Source organism: Falco naumanni, chromosome 2 (genome assembly GCF_017639655.2).
Source record: "Falco naumanni isolate bFalNau1 chromosome 2, bFalNau1.pat, whole genome shotgun sequence".
Taxonomy (NCBI): Eukaryota; Metazoa; Chordata; class Aves; order Falconiformes; family Falconidae; genus Falco; species Falco naumanni.
Window position 1 is genome coordinate 23,419,236 of NC_054055.1, and position 25,970 is coordinate 23,445,205.

The following is a 25,970-nucleotide window of genomic DNA, read 5'->3' on the forward strand; positions in this document are numbered from 1 at the left end:
TTATTTTTTTCTCAAAATTCTGTGTTTGTTGAGAGCCATAACTAGTCAGCATTTTGTTCAAGTCAGCCCTACACGAGAAGGCAAAATATAATGTCACTGGTAAAATAACAATGCTAACTGTTCTGCAGAATTTTCTGTCTCTTGTACAACTAACACTAATGTACCTAAATAAGCACAAGTGACCAATAACTCCTTCACAACTTTAAATATTTTGCTCTTATTCACCGAAACTCAGTTATTTTTGGAGGTACTAGTTTAAACAAATCAGTTTTTAATTAATGCAATCTTACCTTTTCTATACTGTTTTTCTGACCAGGTTTCCATCCACAAAAACCTGACATTTCTTATACAGTGCTGGATTACTTTCACAGTTTATTGTGAAATTTAAATTGGTAGAATCCATGATCAAGACAACATGCAGATTTTGTTGGATCCCCTAAGAAAATGAATCATATTAAATATTTAGTAGATAACAATCTGACTACATGACAGTAGATGTATTGCAAATCCAACATAATTTACTTCAAATGTCATAAGTAATTTCTGAAAAAAAGATTACTATTACACACATCACACTATGGCAGGAATGTTTATAAACAGGACTTAAACAAATTGTGTATTTTTTTTAACTTTAGAAGGAGCTGACAGTATTTAAATAGATATCGTGAGTTCTCATTCTAATCATTACAGAACCATAGAACCAATTAGAAGTAGTTCCAAGGCCCATAAGTATGACTGCACAACCATCTGTTTTCTCTCAGTCACCATTCTTCCTAATTTAATTGTAAACTATCTAATCTTCTTGTTGGCCCAAGGAGAAACACAAATAATTAAGAAACCTACTCTGTAAAACTTGCCTTATGATTACTCAGAATCCAAAGTGATTTATAGGTATAATTAAAAAATAGAAGGAAACTTCTCTTTAATAGATACATAAGCTAAAACAAACCAGAAAACAATGGGGACAAAACCTTTCTCCATTCTAATTACTTTCAACAGCAGATTTCATAACAGCTCTTGCTAGAACGTCTCACCCAATACAAAATCTTCAGCTAGAAGAAAAGAATTTTAAGTTGAGGGTTCTGTGCCCTCAAATATCACACACTATAATCATTATTCCTGCCTGGTTTTATCTAAATGTTAAAATACAAACAAAACAAGGACCATGTTGAGAAATTATTTTTCCATTATTGTACCACTTTTGCAACAAATTATGATTTATAATTCTCTTCACATACGGTATGTGAAATAGTTGAAAATTGGTCCTGTAAATCCATCCTGTGAAGCTTGATCCTTCAGAGGAGACAGCAGTGGTTCTAATTCTTCTATTTTATATAGCCCAGGAACCTCTCCTATTTCAAGAATGAAATTAAAATGTTAGATCAAATATACTATAATTCTTCCAACTCCTTTGAAGTGCTCCCTTGCATCCCCTGTATAGAGAATTTGAATATGGCAGTGTTTACCTCCATACTTTCATGAGTATCATCCCATGCACTTCATAATTCTTTTAATGATATAGAAACTACAAACCAAATTATAGTGATTGAATTTACCTTAAACAGCCTACTTTGTTTTTATTACTAAAATAAACTTCAAAATCTCATTCAAATCTACCCAAATACAGAGATGCAATACTGCATACAAAATAAATCAAACCAGACTGTTATACACCAGAAAACAGAAACATCAAAGAGTAGTATCTTGGTCCTCAGACACTGAGGTTAAACACTGGATGACAAGAATCTTGAACTGTAAAGAGACTTTGCACCTAGGAGACTGGTAAATCTGGTGCTCTTATCAATCAGCTCTTAAACTACTGCAGTTCCAAAAAAAAAAAAAAAATCTAGCAAGTTAGACTCAGTCCTTCAATAATCTCTCTGATTGAGGAACAAAGCTAGATAACAAGTGAAGTCACTTTATTTTTTGTTATTATACATCACCTCATTACTTTCAGAAAACTGGGCTTTTCTGGTGTTCACTTAAGTAAAGGACTCCGTCTACACAATCTAGTAAAACATTGGGACACCTCTCAATTTTGAATTTTATTAGAAAAGGGAAGCTGTAGAGTAGAATACATTATCATTTTGTTGTTACGCTGTTATAAAGAACTCCTTTGAAGTAAGTTACTTAACTTGCAACTTCGAAGAACTGAAAGCACCCATATTGTAGGGCAGGTTAAGGGATAGCTAAATGAACTTCAAGTCAATTTCTCACGTACAAGCACTTCAGCTACAACAGTGTTGAAATCTAACTCACTCTTCTGGTATGGATATAAAGTTAGAAAACATCATCCAATTCTGCCTCATCGAGTTAAGTCTGTGTGGTAAAAGTAATGCTATAATCTTTTTGGACTTGTCTCACCTGAAGACAGTAAACTGTTGATCATTTCAAGGAATGTGGAATGAACAAACTGATAGTCTTCAAGCAGCAATACCACCTGCTGTGCTTCAATGCCTGCAAGCTCCATCACCTAGAAGCAGGGAAGACACTTAAATCTCAATATATGGAATACATGTATTGTTCATAAGAGAATGACAATCTTTTCTTGATTATATTTTACCTACATTTTTTCTTCACAGCATCTACACTACTATATATTTACAAAAGATTACTAGGCAATTCAGTAATATGAGATATATAGAAATATAAAGAACATTCTACCTAGGTGTAGAGCTTGGTAATGAAAATGACCAATATTACATAATTAAATAAATTAAATAAATAAATAATTTAACCAGACTCTTTCATAAAGTATATTTATGTTCCAGATGTGACTCAACTATAGAGTTATATTGCTCTTTTTTATGGGCTCTAGGTCTAGAATTTTCTTTAGAATTTGAAGGTACTAGGAAACTCCTGATTCAAGTTTTGCATTTGTTTTTAAATAAATGTACACATCACTAAATCACTAAAATTTTACTTGATTCAGCTACTATTCTATTAACTGGCAGACCACAGAAGAGACAGAAAATAAAAATATATACAAATATGAAAATATACACATGAAAAACACCTTTCCAATATTCATAAACTCAGAATTTATGAAGTCCACAACACTCATAAAAACAGGTCTGGTATTCAAAAACGTAGAGTTTCAGGTAATTACTATAAAGAATAGCATAACACACATCTAAACACTGAGAATTTCTAAAAGTCTACTTGTTTCATTGAGACTGTTGACATTTTGCTTTTCTTAAAATACCTCTTCACGCAACACTCTGTTGTCCTTCAAAATTCCCCATATTCTTTTTTTTAATACACATCTACAACACTGAAAAATGGAAGACACTGAGTGACTTACATATTTAAGATCATTTTTGAACTGCTTCATCTCATAGCCTCTGGAAATTTTGGGAGTAATCAGAACAGCTCCATGCATATGACTAACTAAAGAGGTAACTGTTCGACGACCTATACCACTCCGTCCTGCCAAAAGAAGTGATCCTCCAGGAAAGCTTAGTACTCTGTCCACTTTAGACATATAACTGAGGACTTCTTGGAACAGTAAAATCTCTATCTGTTTTTTGTCTCTGCCATAATGAATAATGCCCTTTAAAAAAACCAAAAAGAAATGTTTTCAGCAATAATCAATAATAAATAAAAGTAGTAAGATATGAAAACATCCAACATTTAAGTTTAGAAAAGAAGGGCTTGAAAGCTTAAGAGACCATGTTGGTATTCATTATAAATAAATTATTTATATGACAGAATTTAAATACCTTGCATACCTTTTACCAGTAACGAACAGATCCCATTATCCCCAGCACCAGGATGCTCTAGAATTTTCAATATATTGAAATAGAAATCTACCACTGAATAAATTAAAATTAAACAATGGACTAGAACAAAGTCTGAGCTGCGTCTCTGACTACAGATAATTAATACATAACTTAGAAGAGTGGTTTAGGCAGCTAATTGCTGCATAATTGCAGATTATGGAATTTCCTAGTGAAACACACATAACAACAGATCCTAAGGTCAAATTCTGGCCTTGTTGTATTTAATAAAACCTCATCTTTGAAGCCTACTGTAATTGTGTAGTCAGGAAAAAAACTGATTATTACGGCTACTGAACTTCATCATTTCCCATGTTGTCTCTTGTTCACAAATTGACAGTTAAGGAAAGGGAGCAGATTCACATCTACAACAGCAGTCCATCAAACACTACTAATAAAGGGAGATGATCTCAAAGCTCTCATCCTGAAGATCAGTCAGCCTAGCAGAGTTAACATATTTGCATTTCCTCATTAGGTTCATGTTTGTACTTTACTGTTTAAAGCATGCCAGATCTCCAAACAATCCATTTGTATTTCTTGAAATAAAAATTACATTAGACAATTACAAATGCAGAAGATAAATGTCTAATAAAACACTCTGGTACTCAAACAATACACAGACATATATGCACATCAATGTTTCTTAAAATGTTGTTCATCAAACTTTTATAAATCACCAGGAAATGTGACTGATGCCCTTTCATTAAAATAACCTTGCTGCATGATACTTCCTACTGCCTGCCACATAGCACCACAAATCTTCCCTCACTTGAGCAAATGCAAAAGATTATTCCTTGAACAAGCAGCAGATCTCACCCTAAACCTGGTGCTAGCCTGTTACTTCCTGCAAAGAATGTCTACAATAATTGCTGTGAATCCTTGCTGTGTTTATTCCTTAATCTCGTCTCACTTTTTGAATAATATCTTTCAGGTCTGTCGAGTTTAGTCTGCCAAGTGGCCGCCCATGTGGTGGTAGTGCTTGTCCTGAGGTGATGAAGGCCTCTTGACTAGCTCCCCAAGTTACATAGAAAGTATCTGTGAAAATAAAAGGAAACATTCAAAAGTTCAGGTGCTCAGTTCACATGCTATCTGACTTGATCAGACTGATTTGATTAGGCAGTTAAAAAAAATATTTCAAATTTGTGTAGTATGCCTGAAGTGGTTTACCTGCCATATTGTCCAGAACATCTGAGCCCCAATCACCTTGAAACACTTTTATCAAAACATTATCAAATACATTAAGTTCTTTGACGCCAACAATTTTGTCACGGAACAAACGATGTGCTTCATAAGCAACAATTTCCAAAATATAGTCTGCAGTTTGGATCGATGATCCTACAAAAGTTAAGGAGAGATGTAACTTTATATATTTATAATAAATCTTACATTTCTCAAATTTTCCATTTCAAATTATGAAATTGAAAATGAGTAAGTGAAATTACATACCAGCAGGACAGCACCAGTAAGGAAGAAATAAAAAAAATAAGTAAACATTATGAAGTGTTTTTTAATAATATCTTTATGAATCATTACAAGATAAAATGAAACATATTCTATTAAAACATTCTATTCTCCAGTTTAGTGTCAGCATTCTAATGAAAATGAAGAAGGTGTTGCACACAAAAATTAGAAGCAAAATTCCAGGCAATGAACCCAAAAAAATCCAGAAGACTGTTTTAAAGGGGAAGACTGGTAACAAATACTAAAATAACAATGAATACTCTAAACAGTCTGTATTACAAAATGCTAGAGAATACAAAGCTTCAATATTGTTCACAAAAGTAAGAAGGAAGATGAGTAAATGACATGCCATATTGTTCACCACTGAAAAAGCATATGCGTATGTCATCCTCAAATACAGCAATGGAGTACTTAAATGGGTGGATATCACCCATTCATTGATGGTCAGTGTAGCTTTTCTGACCTCATTCCAGCTGCATTTATACTATCTGATGATGCCAGAAAACAAATGGAAAGTGAGCACAACATTCTTATCTCTTTTATACTCTTTAAGCAGCCCTCTAAGTGACCCTTTAATTAATGTAAGAGCTAAAACACAATAAGGAGTAATTGCTAATGATCTAGTAATAATAGCAATTTCAGAGACAAAAACAAGAGTAAAGAGAAGTCTATGCTGTCTATTTGGAAAAGCACACAAAACTGAATACCATTACAAATCTCACCACTTCCAAATTCGGAAGAGGGAAAGTGAGAAAACTCATGGGTTGAGATAAAGACGGTTTAAAGCCGAGCACACAAACAAAGCAGAACACGGAATTCATTCACCACTTCCCATTAGCAGGCAGGTGCTCAGCCATCCCCAGGGCAGCAGGGCTCCCTCCATCACACACAATGGTTACTTGGGAAGACAAACACCATAACTCTGAACGTATTTCCCACCCCGCCCCCCCCCCCCCCCCCCCCCCCCTTTCTTCTTCCCCCAGCTTACATACTTGGCATGATGTTCAATGCTATGGAAAACCCCTCTGGCTAGTTTGGGTAAGTACCAGCTGTGTCCCTCCCAATTTCTTGTGCCCCTGCAGCCTTCTTGCTGGCAGGGCCTGAGAAACTGAAAAGTCTTTGACTCAATATAAACATTACATAGCAACAACCAAATAGTGTGCTATCAGCCTTGTTCTCACACCAAATCCAAACCACAGCACTACACCAGCTACTATGAAAATTAACTCTGTCCCACCTGAAAACAGGACAACTAATTATCACGCATTCCCCAATTGTGAGAATACTTAGACTGTTATATAGATATTTGTAAACTTTTACACAGATGAGATAGTTTTCTAGGTGATTTCTATGTGTTTAAGGGTAGTCATATTCTTCTTTTGTTAAGTGGGTCGTAGATAATGTGGATCAGTTGTAGTTCCACAATCACCTGACTGGGTTTATACAACCACGTATAAAAAGACAAGCATGAGAGGCAAGTCTCTGGGAATTGAGAAAAAAAGGCTTACGCTCAAGAAAAGCCCAACCCAAAACCTAAAAACCCAGAAAAAAGAATCGCAGAAACTATGGGGTATACTTCAAGTTCCCATAGTAGAGAATGCAGTCCCAACCTACTAACTTCTCTTAATCTATAAATAGCTCCCACACATATTTTAAAACGTCATTGGAATTCTTTAAACTTGTTTACTATAAGTTATGGAATAAACTGTCAGGCATTTGTTACAGACATTTACCATAGGTGAATTAGTTGCATGTGGAGTCGACAGTAAGACTGATATCAATAATAATTCAGGACATTTTAGAACTGCTTTATCAATGAAAATCAAATAAGTGACTTACCACCTGCTAATTCATATCTGAATAAACCAAGAACCCACTGAGTAAGAATACGTGGTGTAAAAAGATAATGACTGTGATCATCAACCGTGAATTTCATTCGTACCTAAAAATGGAAGTTGGGAGGGAAGGAAAATGATGTTTTAAAATGGAAAGCACTTGGGAATGTATCTTTAAATTTTTCTACAAGAACAGATAAATTAGTGTTCTATTTGGTCTATATATTTAGATATTTTATTAATGCACTCTTTAGTTTGTTTGCAAAGTACAGAGCTGAATTATTTAAAACTTGTTTCTGACCCCAAAAGATTTTCTCATAATTAGAACATTTCCTTTATACATTTTTTGATGCAAACAACTGCACATCACCTAGGTCTCTTAGTACAGTATTATTAGACAAAACACATATTTTAAAGCAATAACAAATTTAAAATGCAAAGGAAATACAAAAGTATCATAAAAATCTACCTAAATCAGTAACACTTAATCACTACAAGACTCACAGAAATGCTAACTCTCTTTAATTCAAAGAATAACTGCCTTACATCAGTCACTTGGCCCTAGTGTGATGAAATTTAAACTTAGATTTCCTAGAATAAATTTATAATATCATATGAAACTCCTGCTAACCAGCACATGCTAGCCAGTGACTATACCCACATCCCAGTCATAAAGACCAGGTTTACATCATGGTTCTACCTAGATGGGGACATGCACACATTCTTGGAACATACATTGAGCACTTATATCCCCACAGTACCTGCCTCTGTAAGGCTATTTACATGATTAAGAAAAGCAAGTACTTGTTTTGCTACATAGAAGTTAGTAAAATCGTAACTGGGAGAATAAAATAAACTTTTGTGTCTAAACACCTATTTTTAATAATGTAAAATTTTAATAGGTAGTCCTTGATGTAAAGGACTATACTCTCATATATCTCTCTTCTCTATTCATAACAGCATCCATAACATTTAAGCACATAACAATCTTTAAAGTACACTGTTTCCTCATCCATTAAGTAGGAAAACACTAGTATCCACGTTTTATAAATCAGCAACTGAAAGCATAGATGGGTTAAGATACTTGTCAAAATCATAAAATAAGCCCGTGGGAAAGCAAGAGCATTTACCACTTTCTAAGTTTGCCTCTAATACGTAGGATTCTCTGCAAATAAGTAGCTCTAAAATTGATATCAACATTACGAAAAGGATATAAACCTGGTTTTTAAAACTGATAAACCCTTTTATTATCTTAATATCAAAAGCTATTTATTTAAAAAAAATAAAATCTGAATTCTCCATCTCCTTGAAACAAGAAATTAAATTTCCATACCTGTTCATATACATGAACCATAGATCCTGCTAGCTGATGTATTTTTGGTAAAGAACCCCAAACAGGGTGATTCTTTAGGGTTTTTTGTAATACAGGTTCCAAGTAGGCACTATAAATAGTTTGCAGTTGGTCTCTCTCTGGATAACTACAATAGAAAAAAGAAGTAATCGCTATGGACTATTATTGTTAGGTTTTTTATTAAAAAGGATTCAAAGTTATATACACAACTACTGAGAAATTTCAATGAATAGTATCTACATCTAGCAGCTAACTAAAATTGTAATTTTATTACAATAGGCCACCCTCAGAAATTTTCTAAATTAATCTGTAAATGTGTTCAAACTTAAAAACAAACAAACAAACTTCTTTCCAATTTATCTAATTTTGTAACCAAACAGCACCTTAATATAAAGCTACAGAATACAGTTTAATGAAAGCAAAATCATCTAACAGGAAACATATTTCCAACACTACACTATCAAGTGGTTGCTCCTTAGCTGGTTTCTCTTGCCAAGAGGCACCAAACAGCACCAAATCTTAAGATCTCAAGCTGAAAGATCTCAAAACATGAAAGACTAGAACAGCAACATCTTCATAAAGACTGAATTGATCAAGGGCCCTATAAACACAGGCTAAATCGGAGTTCTGACAGTCAAAACAATTTCCACATACTTACTCAATTGCACAGAGACGAACAATAGAAGTAAATCTGGAGCTAAGTTTATGTCTTCCTAATGTTCCTCCAGCAGACATGGAAGCCACAATTTGGATGTTTTCTAAACCAACCCATTCTAGATTTTCATCATAAAATCCTTGATATGTAAGAACCTTTAATAATTAAATAAAAAAATCATTACAAGAAAGCCAACAGAATATTGTACAAAAAAAAAAAAAGTAAGAAGTATACCATTATTACTGTTATCTTAATTGCAAGAGGTATACTACTACCCCCAGTTTGGTATCAGCTGCAAACTGACTGAAGGTACACCCTGCCCCATTGTCCAGATCATTAATGAAGATGTTAAACTTGTATTGCCTTCCAGCTAGGCTTTGTGCCACTGATCTGGGCCTGGCTGTTCAGCTAGTTTTCAACCCACCTCACTATCTGCTTACCCAGCCTGCACATCAACAGCTTTTCTGTGAGGATCTTTTGCGAAACAGCATCAACAGCTGTTAGCGAAGTCCAGGTAGACTATATCCACTGCTCTCCCCTCAACTACCAGCTCCTTCACTTCATCATAGAAGTTTATCAAGTTGGTCAAACATGACTTGCCCTTGTTGAATCCATGCTGACTACTCCTGATGATTCGTGTAACTAATTATATTTATATAACTAATAACATTATAACTGAGGTGAGCACCGTCTTTATTTACTTATGCATATACACCAAATAAAACCAGTATCTTATTTTTGGCCGACACCTACGTATTCTATCAAAATACAAACAAAACTCATGTCAATACAGGTGCAGGTTTTTAATTCTGAAAATAATCAATACAGGTATTTACTACTTACGCAAAATTATTTCCATTATACATAAGTCTCTCTATAGTTAACAGACATAAGTGTTCACCTGCTGCAGAAAAGCCACAAGAGTGCTTGTTCCCCATTTATCAGGTTTGGGTAGATTGATGTCCTTTAAGTACAAAACAAGCCTTTCACAGTCCTTTGGTCTGTATACTCGTCCAGTGTTTGTACTGATTACAATGCAAGTTTGACTTAATTTTTGTAGAAGATGTTGAGAAGTAGTTTGTGCACTGCAGTGAATGGTAGCAATCTGAGTGGATCGGAGTTGAGAAAACGCATAATGAAGCAGCATCCTAGAAAAGCAAATGTGTACATACATATATGCACAAGTAATACATAAATGCATTAAAATACTGTGTATCCAAAGATATTGTATAGCTTTTGAATGAAAAAGCATATACTACATCCTGTATTAATGTAATAAGTGATGCATGAGGTTTGCTGAATTAAACATCCTTATGTTTAAAATTATAACATTTTTCCGTTCAAGAAGTTCAACAGAAGTGCAGTATACAGCTACACAAAACAAATACCTGTCCTAAGTGGAGCAGCAGGAAACTGTCAGTGACCTGTTGCTCCATTCTGACATGCACAAATGGGATCCACCCAAGGGTACTGAGGCAGCTGGCAGAGAAGCATGCCAAGCAACTCTCCATCATTTATCAATAGTCCTGGCTAACTGAGGAGGTCCCAGAAGACTAGAGGTTAGCCAGTGTGATGACCATCTACAAGCAGGGCTTAAAGCAGAATCTGGGGAATTAGAGGCCTGTCAGCCTGACCCCGGTGCCAGGGAAGGTTACAGAGCAGATCATCCTGAGTGCCATCATGTAGCGTGTGCAGGACAACCAGTGGACCAGACACAGCCAGCATGGTTCTGCTTGATGAACCTGATCTCCTTCTATGACAAGATGACCTGCCTAGTGAACAAGGGAAAGGCTGTGGATGATATCTATCTGCACCTTAGTAAATCCTTTGACTCTCTCTCCCACAGAATTCTCTTGGAGAAAGTGGCTGCTCATGACTTGGACAGGTGTGCTCCATAATGGATAAAAAGCCAGTTGGATGGCAAGCCCAAAGAGTGGTGGTGAAGCAAGTTACATCCAGCTGGCAGCTGGTCACAAGTGGTGTTCCCAAACACTCAGTATTGGGACCAGTCCTGTTTAATACATTTAACGATGATCTGGACAAGGGGATTGAGTGCACCCTCAGTCAGTTTGCTGACGACACCAAGCTGGGCAGGAATGTTGATCCACTTGAGCGCAGGAAGGCTCTGCAGAGGGATCTGGACAGGCTGGACTGTTGGGCCGAGGTCAATTGTTTGAGGCTCAACAAAGCTCAGTGCCAGGTCCTGCACTTAGGTCACACCAGCTCCACACAACGCTACAGGCCTGGGGAAGGGTGGCTGGAAAGCTGCCTGGTGGAAAAGGACCTAGAAGTGTTGGTTGACAACCAGCTGAACATGAGCCAGCCGTGTGCCCAGGTGGCCAAGAAGGCCAACAGCATCCTGGCTTGCAAACAAAATAGTGTGGGCAGCAGGACAAGGGGAGTGATCACCTCCCCATACTCAGTGCTGGTGAGGCCGCACCTCGAATCCTGTGTTCAGTTTTGGGCCCCTCACTGCAAGAAAGACATTGAGGTGCTGGAGCATGTCCAAGGAAGGGCAACGGAGCTGGTGAAGGGTCTGGAGCACAAGTCTTATGAGGAGTGACTAAGAGAACTGGGGGTGTTTAGTCTGGAGGGGAGGAAACTCAGAGGGGACCTTATTGCTCTCTACAGCTACCTGAAAGGAGGTTGTAGACAGGTGGCAGTCAGTCTCTTCTCCCAGATAACAAGTGGCAGAACTAGATGAAACGGCCTCAAGTTCTGCCAGGGGAGGTTTACATTGGATATTGGGAAACATTTCTTCACTGAAAGGGTGGTGAAACATTGGAACAGGCTGCCCAGGGAAGGGGTGGAATCACCATTCCAGGAGGTATTTGAAAAATGCATAGATGTGGTGCTTAGGGACACCTCTACTGACAAACTTGGCAGCGCTGGGTTAACAATGGGACCTGATGATCTTTAAGGTCTTTTTCAACCTAAATGACTCTATGAATCTAAATACCTCATACAATATGATCCAACCTTCTAAATAAGGACCCTAAGACAGGCAACAGGATGAGGTAAATTCAGTTGCCTGCACACAGGCACATAGTGCCTCTTGAGATGATATCAGATACCTCATGTGCCTTTCAGCTGTTGCTCCATGACAACACAGGTTTTCCAAAGGTCCCATTTCATATGTAAAAGACTCATTCAGATGTCTTAAATGCATAGTGGAAGCCTGAACTTTCCCTGTAGATCTTCATAAGTATTTACTTATTTACCACTACAGAAAGTTTGTTTCATTAGTAGCCTAAACAAGTGATATTCTAGCAGAAAGTTGTATGATAAAATCATTATAACAAACTTTATCAAATAGTTAGAAGTATATTTTGCTTAAAATAGGAAATACTCTTTACCCCTTTCCACATCCTTCAGGACCCACAAGAAGAAATGGCTGGTTTTTGTTAAAGTCTAGCCAGGGTCTAAAGTAATCTAAACCTCTCTGCATGTCAGGGGTTTGGATGACGGGAAGTGTTTGGAGATTATTGAAGTCCTCAGCTGTCAGATTTTCAGGTTTTTTCAGCTGATATAGCATTAGCTGTCCAGTGTTTGTGTCATAGTATGTGTCCAGGGGCTTCCTCGGATCTGGTGGAGATTCTCCTGCCCAACTGAAGATCTTTAAAAAAAATAAAGCTTCAGTTAAATCCATACTCCTAATGACAAGATCTACAATTTTGAGATAATCTAAAGGATGCTCAAAGAATAATTCTTTAAATTTAAACATTCAGTTCTTTGATTTGATAGTTCTAATGCTGTCTTTGAAAATTCAATCATTATGTATACACTTTATGATTAAGTCCTTAAATAAACAATAACATATTACTCTTCTACATATTACTGTTTCGTAATATAAAGAGCATAAAATAAATTGTATTTAGCAAAGCTTTATATAAACTGTCTTTCATATTAGGCAATGTACATAAAAATTATCATGAGAACGAGATAACTCTTTCACATGCATCAATAGCTAATTCCAGAAGCTGAATCTAAAACTTTACCATCTGCTCTGTATATATGGTTTAGCTTCAGGCTGTGTTTTGGAAGGAGCTATTTCCTTCTCTCCAACACAAAACTCAAGTGTGATTGTGGAGGTAATTATCTCCAGGAACAGACTTTTGTAGACACTATGGACAAGTATAACCACAGTTTTCCAACACTAACCCCTAGTCCTTATGCCCTCAAGTATCTACACAAAGATAGAACCACATCCCAGTGCATACAATACCTAACTTCAAAATAATGCTTTAAGAACACCTCCCTGACGAGGCGCAACAAAGCCCTCACATTACTATTTCAAGCATTCTAAAGAGGAAAAAACACACAAAATAAATCTGTATTACATATACAGACTCAGAAACTGCTATAGTGGGTCCTTGCATAAAAGAGTGTGGACAGAGGCCATTCCATATCTCTTGGTGCATCACCAAAGGATTGCTGTCTGGGCTGGATGCACTTAGCAGCCTATCACTGAAGTAAGAAACATTCCTCTACTTCTCAGCTATTTCCCTACAGACAACACAGATTGCAAATAAATTATAGCACAGATATTCCATTACTGTAAATCTGTATTGGTTAGAAGACAGAAAATCACTACTCCTATTACATATATTGAGAAGTTCTTAAAAAACTTGCTGAAAAAGATTATTACCTCTTTTGCAAATTCTTGTCGTGATTTCATGTTGAGATTGCCACCAAGACCACGTAACAAGTTAATAATAAACTCTCCACGATCTGTACACCCATGAAGATGAGACAGTCCATTCATCACAGTTCCAACTAAACTTGTTTCTACCACAAAGTCATTCTGTAAATTGCAAGTTGTAAGTTGTAGTAGATGTAAATATATTCCTAAAAATAAATGTGATTTATTGCTAGCAGCCTATCACTCATTGCTCTTTGACACTTCCACAAACAATTAAAGATCTCAGCACTGAAGCTGTTCTACAAAATTCACTTAACAAGCAATTATTTTTAAGCATTGATTTGGAAGTTTTAATTCCAGACCAAGTATTGATGCATTTGAGGATAAGCAATCAGAACTTTCCTTACAGATTTTCAGAATCTGTAAGAAATCAACATAACTGTATACTGAAAACCCCTCTCCTGTACAGATTCTTTATGGATTTTGCCCTTCAGCACCAAAGGGGATTTGCAGCCTCAGGATCAGTGTCATTGTTTTTCCTCTGCATCTCCCTGAAGATACTTTTAAAAGTCTAAAAATCTCCATGGGTGAAAGAACCAAGAGAGGAAATAATATTAAAAACACAACACGACCATATACGTTCCCCAAGGGGAAGTAATGCAAGTCTCCCAAACACTAGCTCACTAGCCACAGCAGTGGGGATGTCTCCTAAATAATGTTTTGTGCATCACAAGCCATTTGTTCAATGCAAATGCAACTCCAGAAGCAGAAGTGGAGGTAGGGAAACATGTAGAATCCTTAAGAAAATCTAGCACATGCAGAACAATTATCTTGATGTAGACCCCAGAATCACAGAATTCAGATAATGTATAAGGTTTTGGACTATGCTTTTTTAATATTGTAATTATACATTACCTTCTGTCTATTAAAACATCTTTCAGTTAAGGTTTTGAGTAGAAACCTAAAGAGCTAAAGTTATATATTAAATCCAGGACAGATTAGTGGAAGCCATTAATATTTAGCATTCTGAACAATCAGACTACTTTTTTAGATATGCCTTTACCAATCTTCTTAGGTTTCTAGCATTACATTTCTCCCCAACCTTTTACAAGCTTCAGTCTACATTGTGCATCTTTTCAAATTTTAGGGTTGGTTGTTTGGTTTTTTTTTTGTTATAGACAATAACTTATATCTAGAAAAACAATTTCTTTACTTTTCCATTTTTTAGTTTAGACATTTGTACCTTTCAGATCTTTGAAAACATATAGAAAAATGTCTGGTACGGAACATTAGAGACAGATCTCAAGTTTCATAGAAATATATGCAGTTAATTAGTTAAAACTCTATTAAATGTTTCAAAAATTTCAGTACAGCAATCAGGTTTCGGAAATTGATTAGAATAGTTCCAGTATCAATCTTATTAAGAAAACAGCTATCAAAAAAGCACTGAGGTTTGTTGTTTGGTTTTTTTTTTACTTAAAATTTAAAAATATTAATAATCTCTTCAGTGTTACACTAGAAAAATGGATCATTGCTAACAAAGCTGAAATTTGATTAAATATTCAGTTACTAACCTTCTTCACAACCCAGTTTAAAGCCTTTTCAAAATAGTCCCCAATCCAATTTTCAAGGTTGTATCTGCATTTTTCAGGCTGACTTCTTAGCCAAGATTTTATCAGAGAATTAAGATCTGTATCTTCATCACTAAGTCAAAACAAAACAAGATTCAGACAAATACAAGGCATCCACATCTGCACATAGACAGGTTCAAAGGAACAACAAAATTCCAGGAAAAGTTCAGGAAAATACTTTAGCAAGAATTTCTAACCAATATTTGGGCTCTCTAAGGGTCAAACACAGACAAAGAATCCACCATGTCTTTTTCAAAAAATCTGATATATATTAGCCAAAAGATTATAATATGACAGAGCAGAAGGGACATGCAACCTAAAGCAAACTTCCCTAGTGATTTGTTTTCTAAGTGTAAGCAAGTAATTAAATTGCTCCATCTACTTTAGACTGCCTTTCAAGAAAAGTAAGTACATTTGCTTACTTTAAAAGTACATAATACTCCTGTGACTTACCTCAGAAAGATCATTCCCATTCGAGATATTGTAGCAGGAGAGGCACAGCTAAGGTCATGAGTTTCAAATATAAAGTTGACATTTGAGCCAAATTGAATTCTTTCTCCACTGGGCATAGTCAACAATCTGTTGTCATCCAAAACGGAATTCAAAGATTCAATCCATTCAGGATCAATATCACCATCACAAATTATCCATGAAGTAACGTCTATTTCCAGACACAAAAATAAAATATCAAATCCTAGAAAAACACTGAGAATATCGTCTCTTGCTATTTTAACACTAGTTAATACTCTTCCTTCATTATAACTTAAACGTAAGTTCTATGAAGATATTCCTTACATGCTTTACCTGCTGCTCTTTTTGCTTTCTTATCATAAAATTTGGAATGTATATATCAGTGTTCTTGACTATGATTGTCACCAAAAGTTTTTCTTACCTTATGCTGTCCACAAACAATAACATAATATAAAAATGTATCTCAAAATCAACAATTTCAGTAATTTAAGCATAATGATGTATAACTCCCTCACAGACATACCTCGAGGCTCTCGTACCACCTGTCGAGCACTATTTGTAAGCACACCATCAGACCATTCTCTGGTATCCATGTCAATATGGCCTAGTAACTGATGTCGAGGCATAGCTTTAGGATTCATAGTATACTGTTTCACTACTTTCCCAGTTTTACCAAGTGCTGTCTTTAACATCCGCCAGAGTGTTGATTTACCTCCACCACTTGGACCTACAATAACTACACCCATTCTTTGACGTAATTGTTCATATAATTCCAAAGCCTTCTTGATCTAGATAATAAAAGAGATAATGGCTATGTGAAGTTGCAAAGCTAAAAAAAAAAAATCAATCATGTTTTTTTAATGTTTTTCCAATTTACTTTACATGCAGTCATTTTGTTTCTAGAATTTTATTTTTTTAAACACTACACTAGATATTTGCTTAAGTCATTAAAGTTATGATACTAAAGAATATCAAGAAATTTAATTTTGCATGTTAGAAGCCTTTCACTAAATTACTGATACAAAAATATTAGCCCCCTTTAAGCACATTTTTAATGAGAAATTAATGAAAATTTAGTCACAAAAGTTTATCCAGCTCTACATTAAATAAATATGAGAGACAAAATTGACTGATAAAAACAAGTTTTCACATGTTTAATTCTTTCACTGTCCAAAACATTCATTGGTGTTTGTACCTGGCTTGAACGAAACTGTGTCACATGTTCACATCTTAATTTTCCTTGCACTACTTTTCTTTCAGTTATACAACTGATCTACCGTTCTTCAAACACACACATCTGTTTTTTATATACATGCAATTAGAATCTAACTATCAGTTATTCTCGCTTTTTTATAAAAGATTTGTTTCAAAAGTAAATTGAAATGAGTCAAATGAATGCAATATTAATCAGGTCTAAATCAGACTAACTCATATATCTTTTGTTGCTGTAGTTGATGTTTACCTGGGTGCTTATAATTTCCAAGTTTGCTTCTTCAAAGACTTGTTGTAAAGCTGTAGTTAACTCAGCATACTCTACATCTTTAAAGTCAATGCCAGGAAATACATCTTTAACCAGTGCATCAAAACGGGCGCAGTCCGCAAAGGTAAGCTTTGACATGGTATTAAGCCGCAAAGCTTGAACCACCATGTGACTTTCATTAACTGGAAATAAAAGCAAAGAAGTCAGATCAATTTTAAGCCGTTTGATGGGATTTTTTTTCCATGGAATGTATCAGCACTTGAGCCCATACTGCTAAGACATTGAACGTGGAATCAGGGAGCAGACTATATTCTAGTTCATGTACTGCTCTACTTGGAAGCTAGACGAGTGCCTTACTATAAGTATCGCTTATGTTTACAAATGCATTCTATACAGATATGAGATGGTTATGATGCTGGCCAGATAGTGCATAATAACCTATACATTAAAGTGGGCTGAAGAGTAGCAGTGCACAATATCTTACTTGTTAAAGGCACTCATAAAAGAAATTAAGGACCCGGACTCTAGACCTTAACTGTCAGAGGCGGAGTTGAAGTCCCATCTCAAGTGCATCCTAATTAGCTAAGAATATTCCAGAAGTCAACACCCCACAACTCCTCTTGAATCTGAATTACCACGGAAATGTAAGTGTTTTGGGACCAGAATGAAAACAGCCACAAGAAAGCCTTACTCTGCCAGAAAAATAAAGATGCTCATGATGGGAAAGGCACAGGGAAATTTGGAAAAAGTTCAAGGATTTTAGTCCTGAACAATGTCTTAAATGCAAATGCTTGTACAGACAAATTTTTTAAACACCATGATAAATGATTAAGAGGAAATACATTGACATTGAGGAACCTGATTTAGAATAGTTGAACTGCTTTACTAAAAGAAGCAATATTCAGTTTAAGCAACATTTAAGAATACAGCCAATACACCAAAGGATTTTGATTCAAGACAAGCAAAATAAAATCCAGGCAAACGTAATGAAACAGGAAACCATATTTGTTGGAAATATCTTGAACTTCCCAAGCTAAGAGATTTAAAAAAAAAAAAAAAACAAAAAACATCACACACACAAAGAAAAAATGGGTTTAAAACATAGGTAAATCCATCCACCATGCCTTTCATAGGGTTATTGAAAAATATATTTTAAACCAGACCACACAAATTTCAGCAAATTTCACATATCTAAATATGAAGCTAAAATAGCATAGCAAGAAACAGTGATACAGAAACTAAGAAAATGTGCCCTAAAACACAGCACTGGTAATCCTTCTTTGGCAAATCCAAACTCAAGTCACTAACAAATTCTTTAAAGTTGTTATGCCAAGATTTGTAAACAAAGCCTGTCTCTAAAAACTTTCAGATATATGCTATTTAAGTGAACAAGAAGCAGCAGTATCCTAAAGACGTAAAACGCTCATTCATCCCACACTTTTAATTCCTACTCATTTACCATCTAAACAACAATTTCAAAAATCTTGAAAAAAATAGTGACCCGGTCTAGTCCAATACATTTCTATCATTTCTACCTGTCCTCATATTTGTCTCTGTCTACCAATCTGAATCTAATGCCATGTGACAATTTTAGCAAACCTCAAATAGAATCAAAATGATCTGATCTCTCATAAATAATGACAGCACCAAAGGATCAACTTTCCTGCCCTAAGCCAAGTGAAAACAAAGAATCTTTGAGAACCCCTCAAACCCAACCCAAAATAAAGTCCTATATCTATATTCTTGTCATATAAAAGCTCACAGTCTTTTGTGATCTCCTAATAAAAGAGGACTTTCACAGGTACTTTTTTCTTTTCTAAATTGCCTCCAGATACAAGCCATAGCTTCTTGAAATTCCAGCGAACAAGAAAGCTGTAATGAGTGATACCTGTACAATACGCTAAACAGAAGTTTAGCATGGTTAACCTTACTTTCTTGCTTTGCTTCACTTTTCTTCAGCTGATGAAGAAGACTGCCACAGCCTCTCAAAACAGTCTTCAATGCTCGTAAACCCCAATCATAGTGCTGCTGCGGTGTCAGAAGCTCCCTAAATTAAAAACAGCAATACTGTAATAAGCTTTAGGCAACAGCACCTGAAGTTTTTGTTTGGTGAATGAATACGCTCATAATATAGTTTTGGGCAAAAGAGAAACTGGTGAGTAGCACCATCTGAAATTCATTTGAAAGATATAAGCAATGACACTCTGAAATTTTCAGAGGGAGTATATTCAATAGGCAATGCATTTATTATTGTCCCTAACAGCATTAATTACAACCTCTGAACTCTGTTCTCCCTAATATGCATACTTATAACCAAAAAGCCATTTGAGTCTAAATTCAACACAATCCTTGTGAGTATTCATATACTCACATTCATATTTAGTAAGTGTGATGGGGGGCAACACTTTGCCACCTTGAGATTATAACTGCATTCCAGGTATTTTCACACCTGAACCTCCCAATATATTCCAGTATTTTTATTTTATAATTTAAATTAGTATCTACAGAGATTTAAGAGCTGTATTGAATGTAAAATTTTAGATGACTGCGTACCGGCAGTTTCATGTCTAGTTTTGTTTCCGACACATAGCTTTCTGCAATACCCAAATCAGAAAATATTACAGAAAAATAACAAAAAGTATGCATAAATTGTATCCCTACAGTCATGCTTTGGCATGCACTAGACAGAGAAGAAACAAGATGGCAGTGAGATAAATAAAAAGATCAATGCTGAAATAAAAGCAGGAGGGGAGAGAATTACAAAGGTAACATGACAAGGGGGACAAAAAAAAATAAGCAAGCTCACCTTGCCAGACTGAAAATAGCCACTAATTTTCTGCCAAGTATTTTGGCATCCTTAAAGCCTTCTGAATACAAAATCACTTCTGCAATAAGTTCGTTGTCTGGATGAGTCATAGCAACTGGCCTGAAAAGTTGTTTGAGGTTATCAGGAAGCTTTTGTCTTCCTCCATAACCTTTTCCAGCAGGATTCAGAGTGATAAAAATTCCAGAATTATGATCCATTTCAACCTAGCATTAGAAGTGCATTGTAATAGTATATTGTCATATGAAGCAGTATTGAGAAAAGTGGGGTAGACTATGTTTAGTTACAGTAGTCAAGTTTTTAAGCTTGACGCTGTCATTTATGGAGTATTTTATAGGAAAAAAATAAGTAAGTTTTGCTGTACCTTTTTGCCAAGCATCTCACATACAGGACTATGTTTCTTCAACGCATGTTGAATTGTCTGAATCTGCATGGATACTGCAGACAATACAGCTTCCTCAAGTCTATTGAATTCATCAAAACAGCCCCAGGCACCACACTTCACTAGGCCCACAAATATGCGCCCCATCGACTGCACATCAATGCCCTTAAAGTTAAAAAGAATACTATCAAAATAAGAAAATAATAAAAGACTGCCTTCCCATCTATTAAAAAACATGCCATTGGAAAGAGCCACAAATTCTAACGGAAATTGACAAATTATCAAAAGCATTTCCAGAATATAAAATTGTTTTATGATATGTGAGCATAGACATCCAATTCCTGAATTATACAGAAACATTCACCTCATCACAATTAAAGACTAATACTTGTCTTCCAAGAAGTCCACCCAAGGCCTTTACTGATTCTGTCTTTCCAGTTCCAGCTGGACCATAGGGATTTCCTCCAAGGCCCATCTTCATAGCCTGAGTAAGAGTTAGGTAACACTTATCTGTCAAAGGTGTATAAACAAGTTTAGGGGAATTACCCTGCAGAAACAAAAAAAAAGTATATTGATTGGTAGACAGAAATCATTGATGATGTAATTTCATTAATTTCATTCAGAAGTCATTAACTTGAAAATATAACACAATGGTCAAGATTACTGTCTTATTAAGTCTACGCATTTGTTTACAGCTATGAAGTTTTCCTGATTTTATAATCAAGTTTCAAAGCATTGTGCAATTTTTTTTTAAATTACAGAAAAGGGGACAACATAGATGAAACTGCACTCTCATATAAAAAAGTAGAAAATATTTATGTGATGTTACTGCTTTCCATCTAACTTATATTTACCCCATCAATATCACAAGAATGAAAACAACTACCCTAACTTTTAGCATTTTCTGTGAAACAGCATTCTAAGGACACAAGAAACTTGAAAAAAATGGTAACAGTTGGGAGGCAACCAGCATCATGTATGAAATGGCAAAGTGTTTGACACATTTATGAAAGCCACCATGTAGAAATTAAAGATACCGCACCTGGTATTCGTATGTATACTGGAGTTCAGCATCTACCATCTGAATGTAACATTTTTGGTCTTTCATATAAAATCTCAGCTGCTTCTTCCAAGCCCAGTCTTCAGCATTGTGAACCTGAGCTTGATTCAGTTGCTTCACCACATCAATGTTATGAATGATATCAAGAATCAAAGCTTTAAGCTTGAGCTCAAGGATTCCTGATTCTGCAAATAACCACACACACACCCCCAAAAAAACCCAAAAACCAAAAAACAAAACACAACAGTGTAGTAAGGTACATTACCCATTTTCAAGTTCATTGTGCTGCTTTCTATTACCAGCAGACTTTATTCAGATCACATTTCAATTAAGTATAGAAATATTTATTATCTAAAGCAAGCAGCATAAAATGAGATCCTGACAGAGAATGTGAATCATATGTAAATTCAGTCCATTAGAACTGATTTTGTCTGCCTCTACAGTCAACAGAGAGATAGAGGTTTTTCTGGAAAGCATTTTATTCCAGGAGTATTTACAGCTATGTCCACTTCAGTACTTAGTGCAGGACAATCTGTTAATTGATCTGCTAAGGATCTGAAAAACATACTATGCGCTCTCTGGAAATTTTACTCAAGACTAATTAGGGCGATGTGCAATTAATGTTCATTAGCAGATTGAGTGCATTAGGTGTACTCTGAGAACATACTGTTTAATCTAGTTCAATTTGAAAGAAATCCAGTTTATGTGCTATAGTATACCATTCCACGATGGGAATTAAACCAAAGCAAGTGGGGATAATCAGGCAACTCCCTTCAAAAATTACACTTATTACCCAAATGAAAAAGTTACTGTGGAATGAACACTTTTCTATATCTGATGACATTTCTCCAATGGCTACATAAAGAGCACAGAAAGGGAGCTTTGATAAAGAACAACACTTACAGACTGCTGAAGGTAGGTGATACGAAACTTATTCCTAATTAATATATCAGATGTTAACAGTTCATAAATTCTAAACTAGAATTTAATACAGTAAGCAGCTATATAAATGTGGTAGAAGATTGTCAACTACATGTCAAATTGAGTCTTTTTATACACATAGGGTAAGGGCCATCTCACCTAACCTACACTATAGAATTTCACATCTTAGGTAGTCAATTCAGAGCCCCCCTTCTGGCCAAAACAGAGGAATAAGCACTCAAAGGCATAACTATTCTGACCCAGCTGGACTACGTAAGATTCAGAACAATCATGTCTTGAGAATAACTAGTTTATTGGTTTTGCTACAGAAGTACTCAAGAATTACTAGTTCAACTGCAGATGTATACATCTAAGATAGAAAAAGAATCACCTACAGAATATAGGCATGACATAATGTACCTCAACAGCTGTTTGGACATTTCCTGTGAAACATAACACTAGTGCACAGTTCAGTAGCTCAGGACCAGTTATTAGCAAATAAATAAACCAAAAAATATTAGAAGATATTAAAAAATAATTAAATATGTTTTAAAATATATAAGTGCTCCAAGACAATTTTTAATTAAATAAAAATCCATTGTACAATCTGAAATAGTAAATACACACAATCTTGGCAGTAATAGGTGGGTAACATTATGTAACTCAACTTCATGAACTCAAATTGAGACAGATTTAGATAATATCCTGTTTAAACAGGGTTCGATACTACACGACTACATAGTCATTATGAAGAATTACATATTAATTATAATTTTTATACCTGTACTCCCAGAATCTTCCATACTACTATCAATACTAGTATAATGTTCCAGTTTAGCCATGAGTTCTAATTCTAATTGTTGCAGATTATGGCCTTTGATAGCACTTTCAACATCTTCAGTGAACTTAATTTGTTCTGCTAAGGAAAGAATCTTTAGAAGAAAAAGTTCAAATTACATTTTATAAATACAGAAGACAAAAAGAAAAGAAGGTTTTCAATTAATTTGTAATTTCTTATTATGTTTGATATTTAAAATATATTACTGTATCTTTTTTATACAAAGCCACATATTTGCTATGCATTTACGAACAAATGTAGCCACCTTAAAATCTGACAAAATTTCGCAAAAACTTGCAATGTAATACAGCAAACGCTTTAGTTGTTCTACAGCATGTCATAGCAAAACTTTTAAAGCACCTTTTCCCATTAAATGATATGTCAGATGAAAACTACCATACTGTAGGCTTCCTGAGTCCATACTCAACAGGCTCAGGAAAACCTCTGCCTTTTTGCGTCACTGATCTGCTAATACAGTATTTTGCATTCAGGTTTCTAACAGTCCACTTATGTTCTAATTACTTTACGTTCACTAGAAAAGCCCTGTCTAAGCTCTGAAGGTTTAGTCAAACTTGGAACTGCAAAGATCAGTAACAAAAAAATTCCACCAATTATGCCAGTCTGAAGATTTGTAACAGTAACTACACTCTGGTGGAAGGAAAGAGTAACCCACAGTCCTGTGTGGGAGTGACAGGATCACCGAGCAAAGGGCACGAGGCGATGCGACAGGAAGGGATCACAAAAAACAACAACATGGTGCTTAAGCAGGGTCACCTCCAGCACTTGCACAGCAGCAAGGAAGCGCCTGCAAGGCACCACTATGGACAAATTCCCCAGACCCTCTCCAGAAACTCAACATGCTGGGGTGCCTCTCTGAAGTGCCTGTACACTAGTGCAAGCACTACGGGTAATAAACATAATGAATTGGAGATCTGTGTGCAGCTGGGGTGGCTCCCGTGACTGCAGTGCTGCTGTGGGGAGATACAGGCATGTTAGGAAGAACAGGCAGGGAAGATGAGGAGGGGGAGTTGCACTTTACATAGAAGAGCAGCTGGAGTGCATGGAGCTCTGCCTGGGGATGGATAAGGAGCCAGCTGAGAGCTTACAGGTTAGGATTAAAGAGAGGACAGGTCAAGGTGCCATTATAGTGGGTGCCTCTTTCGGGCCATCTGACTAAGAAGAACGAGTGGATCAGGCCCTCTTGACAGATAGGAGCAGCCTCACATTCACTGCGTCCTGGGTCCCCACAGGGGACTTCCACCACTCCAATAATATCTGGAAGGGCAACACAGCAGGACATAAGCAATCCAGGATGTTCCTGGAGTCCGTGTATGACAACCTGCTCTTCCAAGTGACAGAGGAGCCAACGAGGACACGTGTTTTACTGGACACAGTCCCGCGAAGGCTCACAAAGCTGATTAAGGGACTGAAGCATCTCTCCTGTGAGAACAGGCTAAGAGAGCTGGGACTGTTCAGCCTAGAGAAGGCCCAGAAGGGCATCTTATCAATTTCTACAAAATTCTGAAGAGATGGTGCTAGGAAGACAGAGCCAGGCTCTTTTTGGAGGTGCCCAGGACAAGAGGCAAAGGGCATAAACTGAAACAAAGGAGGCTCTGTCTGAACATCAGGAAACACTTTTGTACTGTGAGAGCGACCGAGCACTGGCACAGGCTGCCCAGGGAGGCGGTGGAGTCTCCACTCCTGGCAAGATTCAAAAGCTGTCCAGACATGGCCCTAGGAGAACCAGCTACAGGCAGACCTGCTTGAGCAGGGGTGTTGGACTAGATGACCCCTAGAGGTCTCCTCCCTCCACAACCATTCATTTTGTGATTCTGTGTGATTCTCTGTGCTACTGGTCAAAATTGCGTAAAAGAATTTCATGTTCATGAGTATTTCTGCTTATACAGCTAAACTTTAGAAACTATATTTTAATCAGATTCAAAAAGGGCTTTTTTATGTTACTAAGTCTTAGCAGCCCTGCACGTAACATTCACTAAGATCAAGATTTATATAAAATCCAATAAATAGATGAATGTTAAGTCAGGTGCCATGTAAAAGACTTGAATATTTAAAATGTTTACAAAACAATTATAAGAACACCTATTTTTAAGAATTTCTCTATACTATAAATGAATAAAATGGATTTGTTTGGGTTATTTTCTTCCAAATCCATAGGTATACTTCTTTATGAGACTTCAAATAATAACTTATTTGTTAAATCTAGGACTACACAGTGACATTACTGGATCGACTACTACCTGGGAAGGAAAGAGTGATGGATCAATTGAACCTTGTGATTTTTTTCCAGCATCAACACAGTCAATTAACATTTTTTTCAGGGTCTCCTTCATCTCCAAAGCCAAACTGTTTAGCCACACCTGACAAAGAGATGAGAAAACCTCTAAAGTTACAGTACAAAATAATTTCTCAAAGATACTTGAACATAGGTGGATGTGATTTTCTTACCTCTACATCATTTGACAGAAGAACTTTATTTCTAAGTGGCACAGTTTCTCCTTCTACAGACTTCATGGCAACTATGTATTTAAATTCTTCATCAAAGTTCACGCTATTAATGCCTATTAATCAGAAAATGTCAATGAAGTTACATATTGTTAAACAAACATTAATTCTTTAGTG

At 36.0% G+C, this 25,970-nt stretch overlaps 1 protein-coding gene across 1 annotated transcript in view; it reads right to left on the reverse strand.

Moving 5' to 3' along the window:
* Nucleotides 1–57: 57 nt before the first annotated feature.
* DYNC2H1 (dynein cytoplasmic 2 heavy chain 1) overlaps nucleotides 58–25,970 on the reverse strand; it is a 53,652-nt gene continuing 27,739 nt past the window's right edge. The window contains 26 exon segments of the mRNA XM_040583391.1: nucleotides 58–68; nucleotides 291–330; nucleotides 332–435; nucleotides 1,239–1,352; nucleotides 2,365–2,473; nucleotides 3,305–3,553; nucleotides 4,690–4,814; nucleotides 4,947–5,114; nucleotides 7,080–7,182; nucleotides 8,409–8,553; nucleotides 9,085–9,236; nucleotides 9,983–10,229; nucleotides 12,438–12,697; nucleotides 13,730–13,885; nucleotides 15,298–15,427; nucleotides 15,808–16,015; nucleotides 16,349–16,613; nucleotides 17,288–17,487; nucleotides 19,237–19,352; nucleotides 20,112–20,335; nucleotides 20,494–20,676; nucleotides 20,876–21,058; nucleotides 21,554–21,756; nucleotides 23,274–23,424; nucleotides 25,589–25,708; nucleotides 25,797–25,909. Of these exon segments, the coding sequence (XP_040439325.1) occupies nucleotides 58–68; nucleotides 291–330; nucleotides 332–435; nucleotides 1,239–1,352; nucleotides 2,365–2,473; nucleotides 3,305–3,553; nucleotides 4,690–4,814; nucleotides 4,947–5,114; nucleotides 7,080–7,182; nucleotides 8,409–8,553; nucleotides 9,085–9,236; nucleotides 9,983–10,229; nucleotides 12,438–12,697; nucleotides 13,730–13,885; nucleotides 15,298–15,427; nucleotides 15,808–16,015; nucleotides 16,349–16,613; nucleotides 17,288–17,487; nucleotides 19,237–19,352; nucleotides 20,112–20,335; nucleotides 20,494–20,676; nucleotides 20,876–21,058; nucleotides 21,554–21,756; nucleotides 23,274–23,424; nucleotides 25,589–25,708; nucleotides 25,797–25,909 (4,079 nt within the window).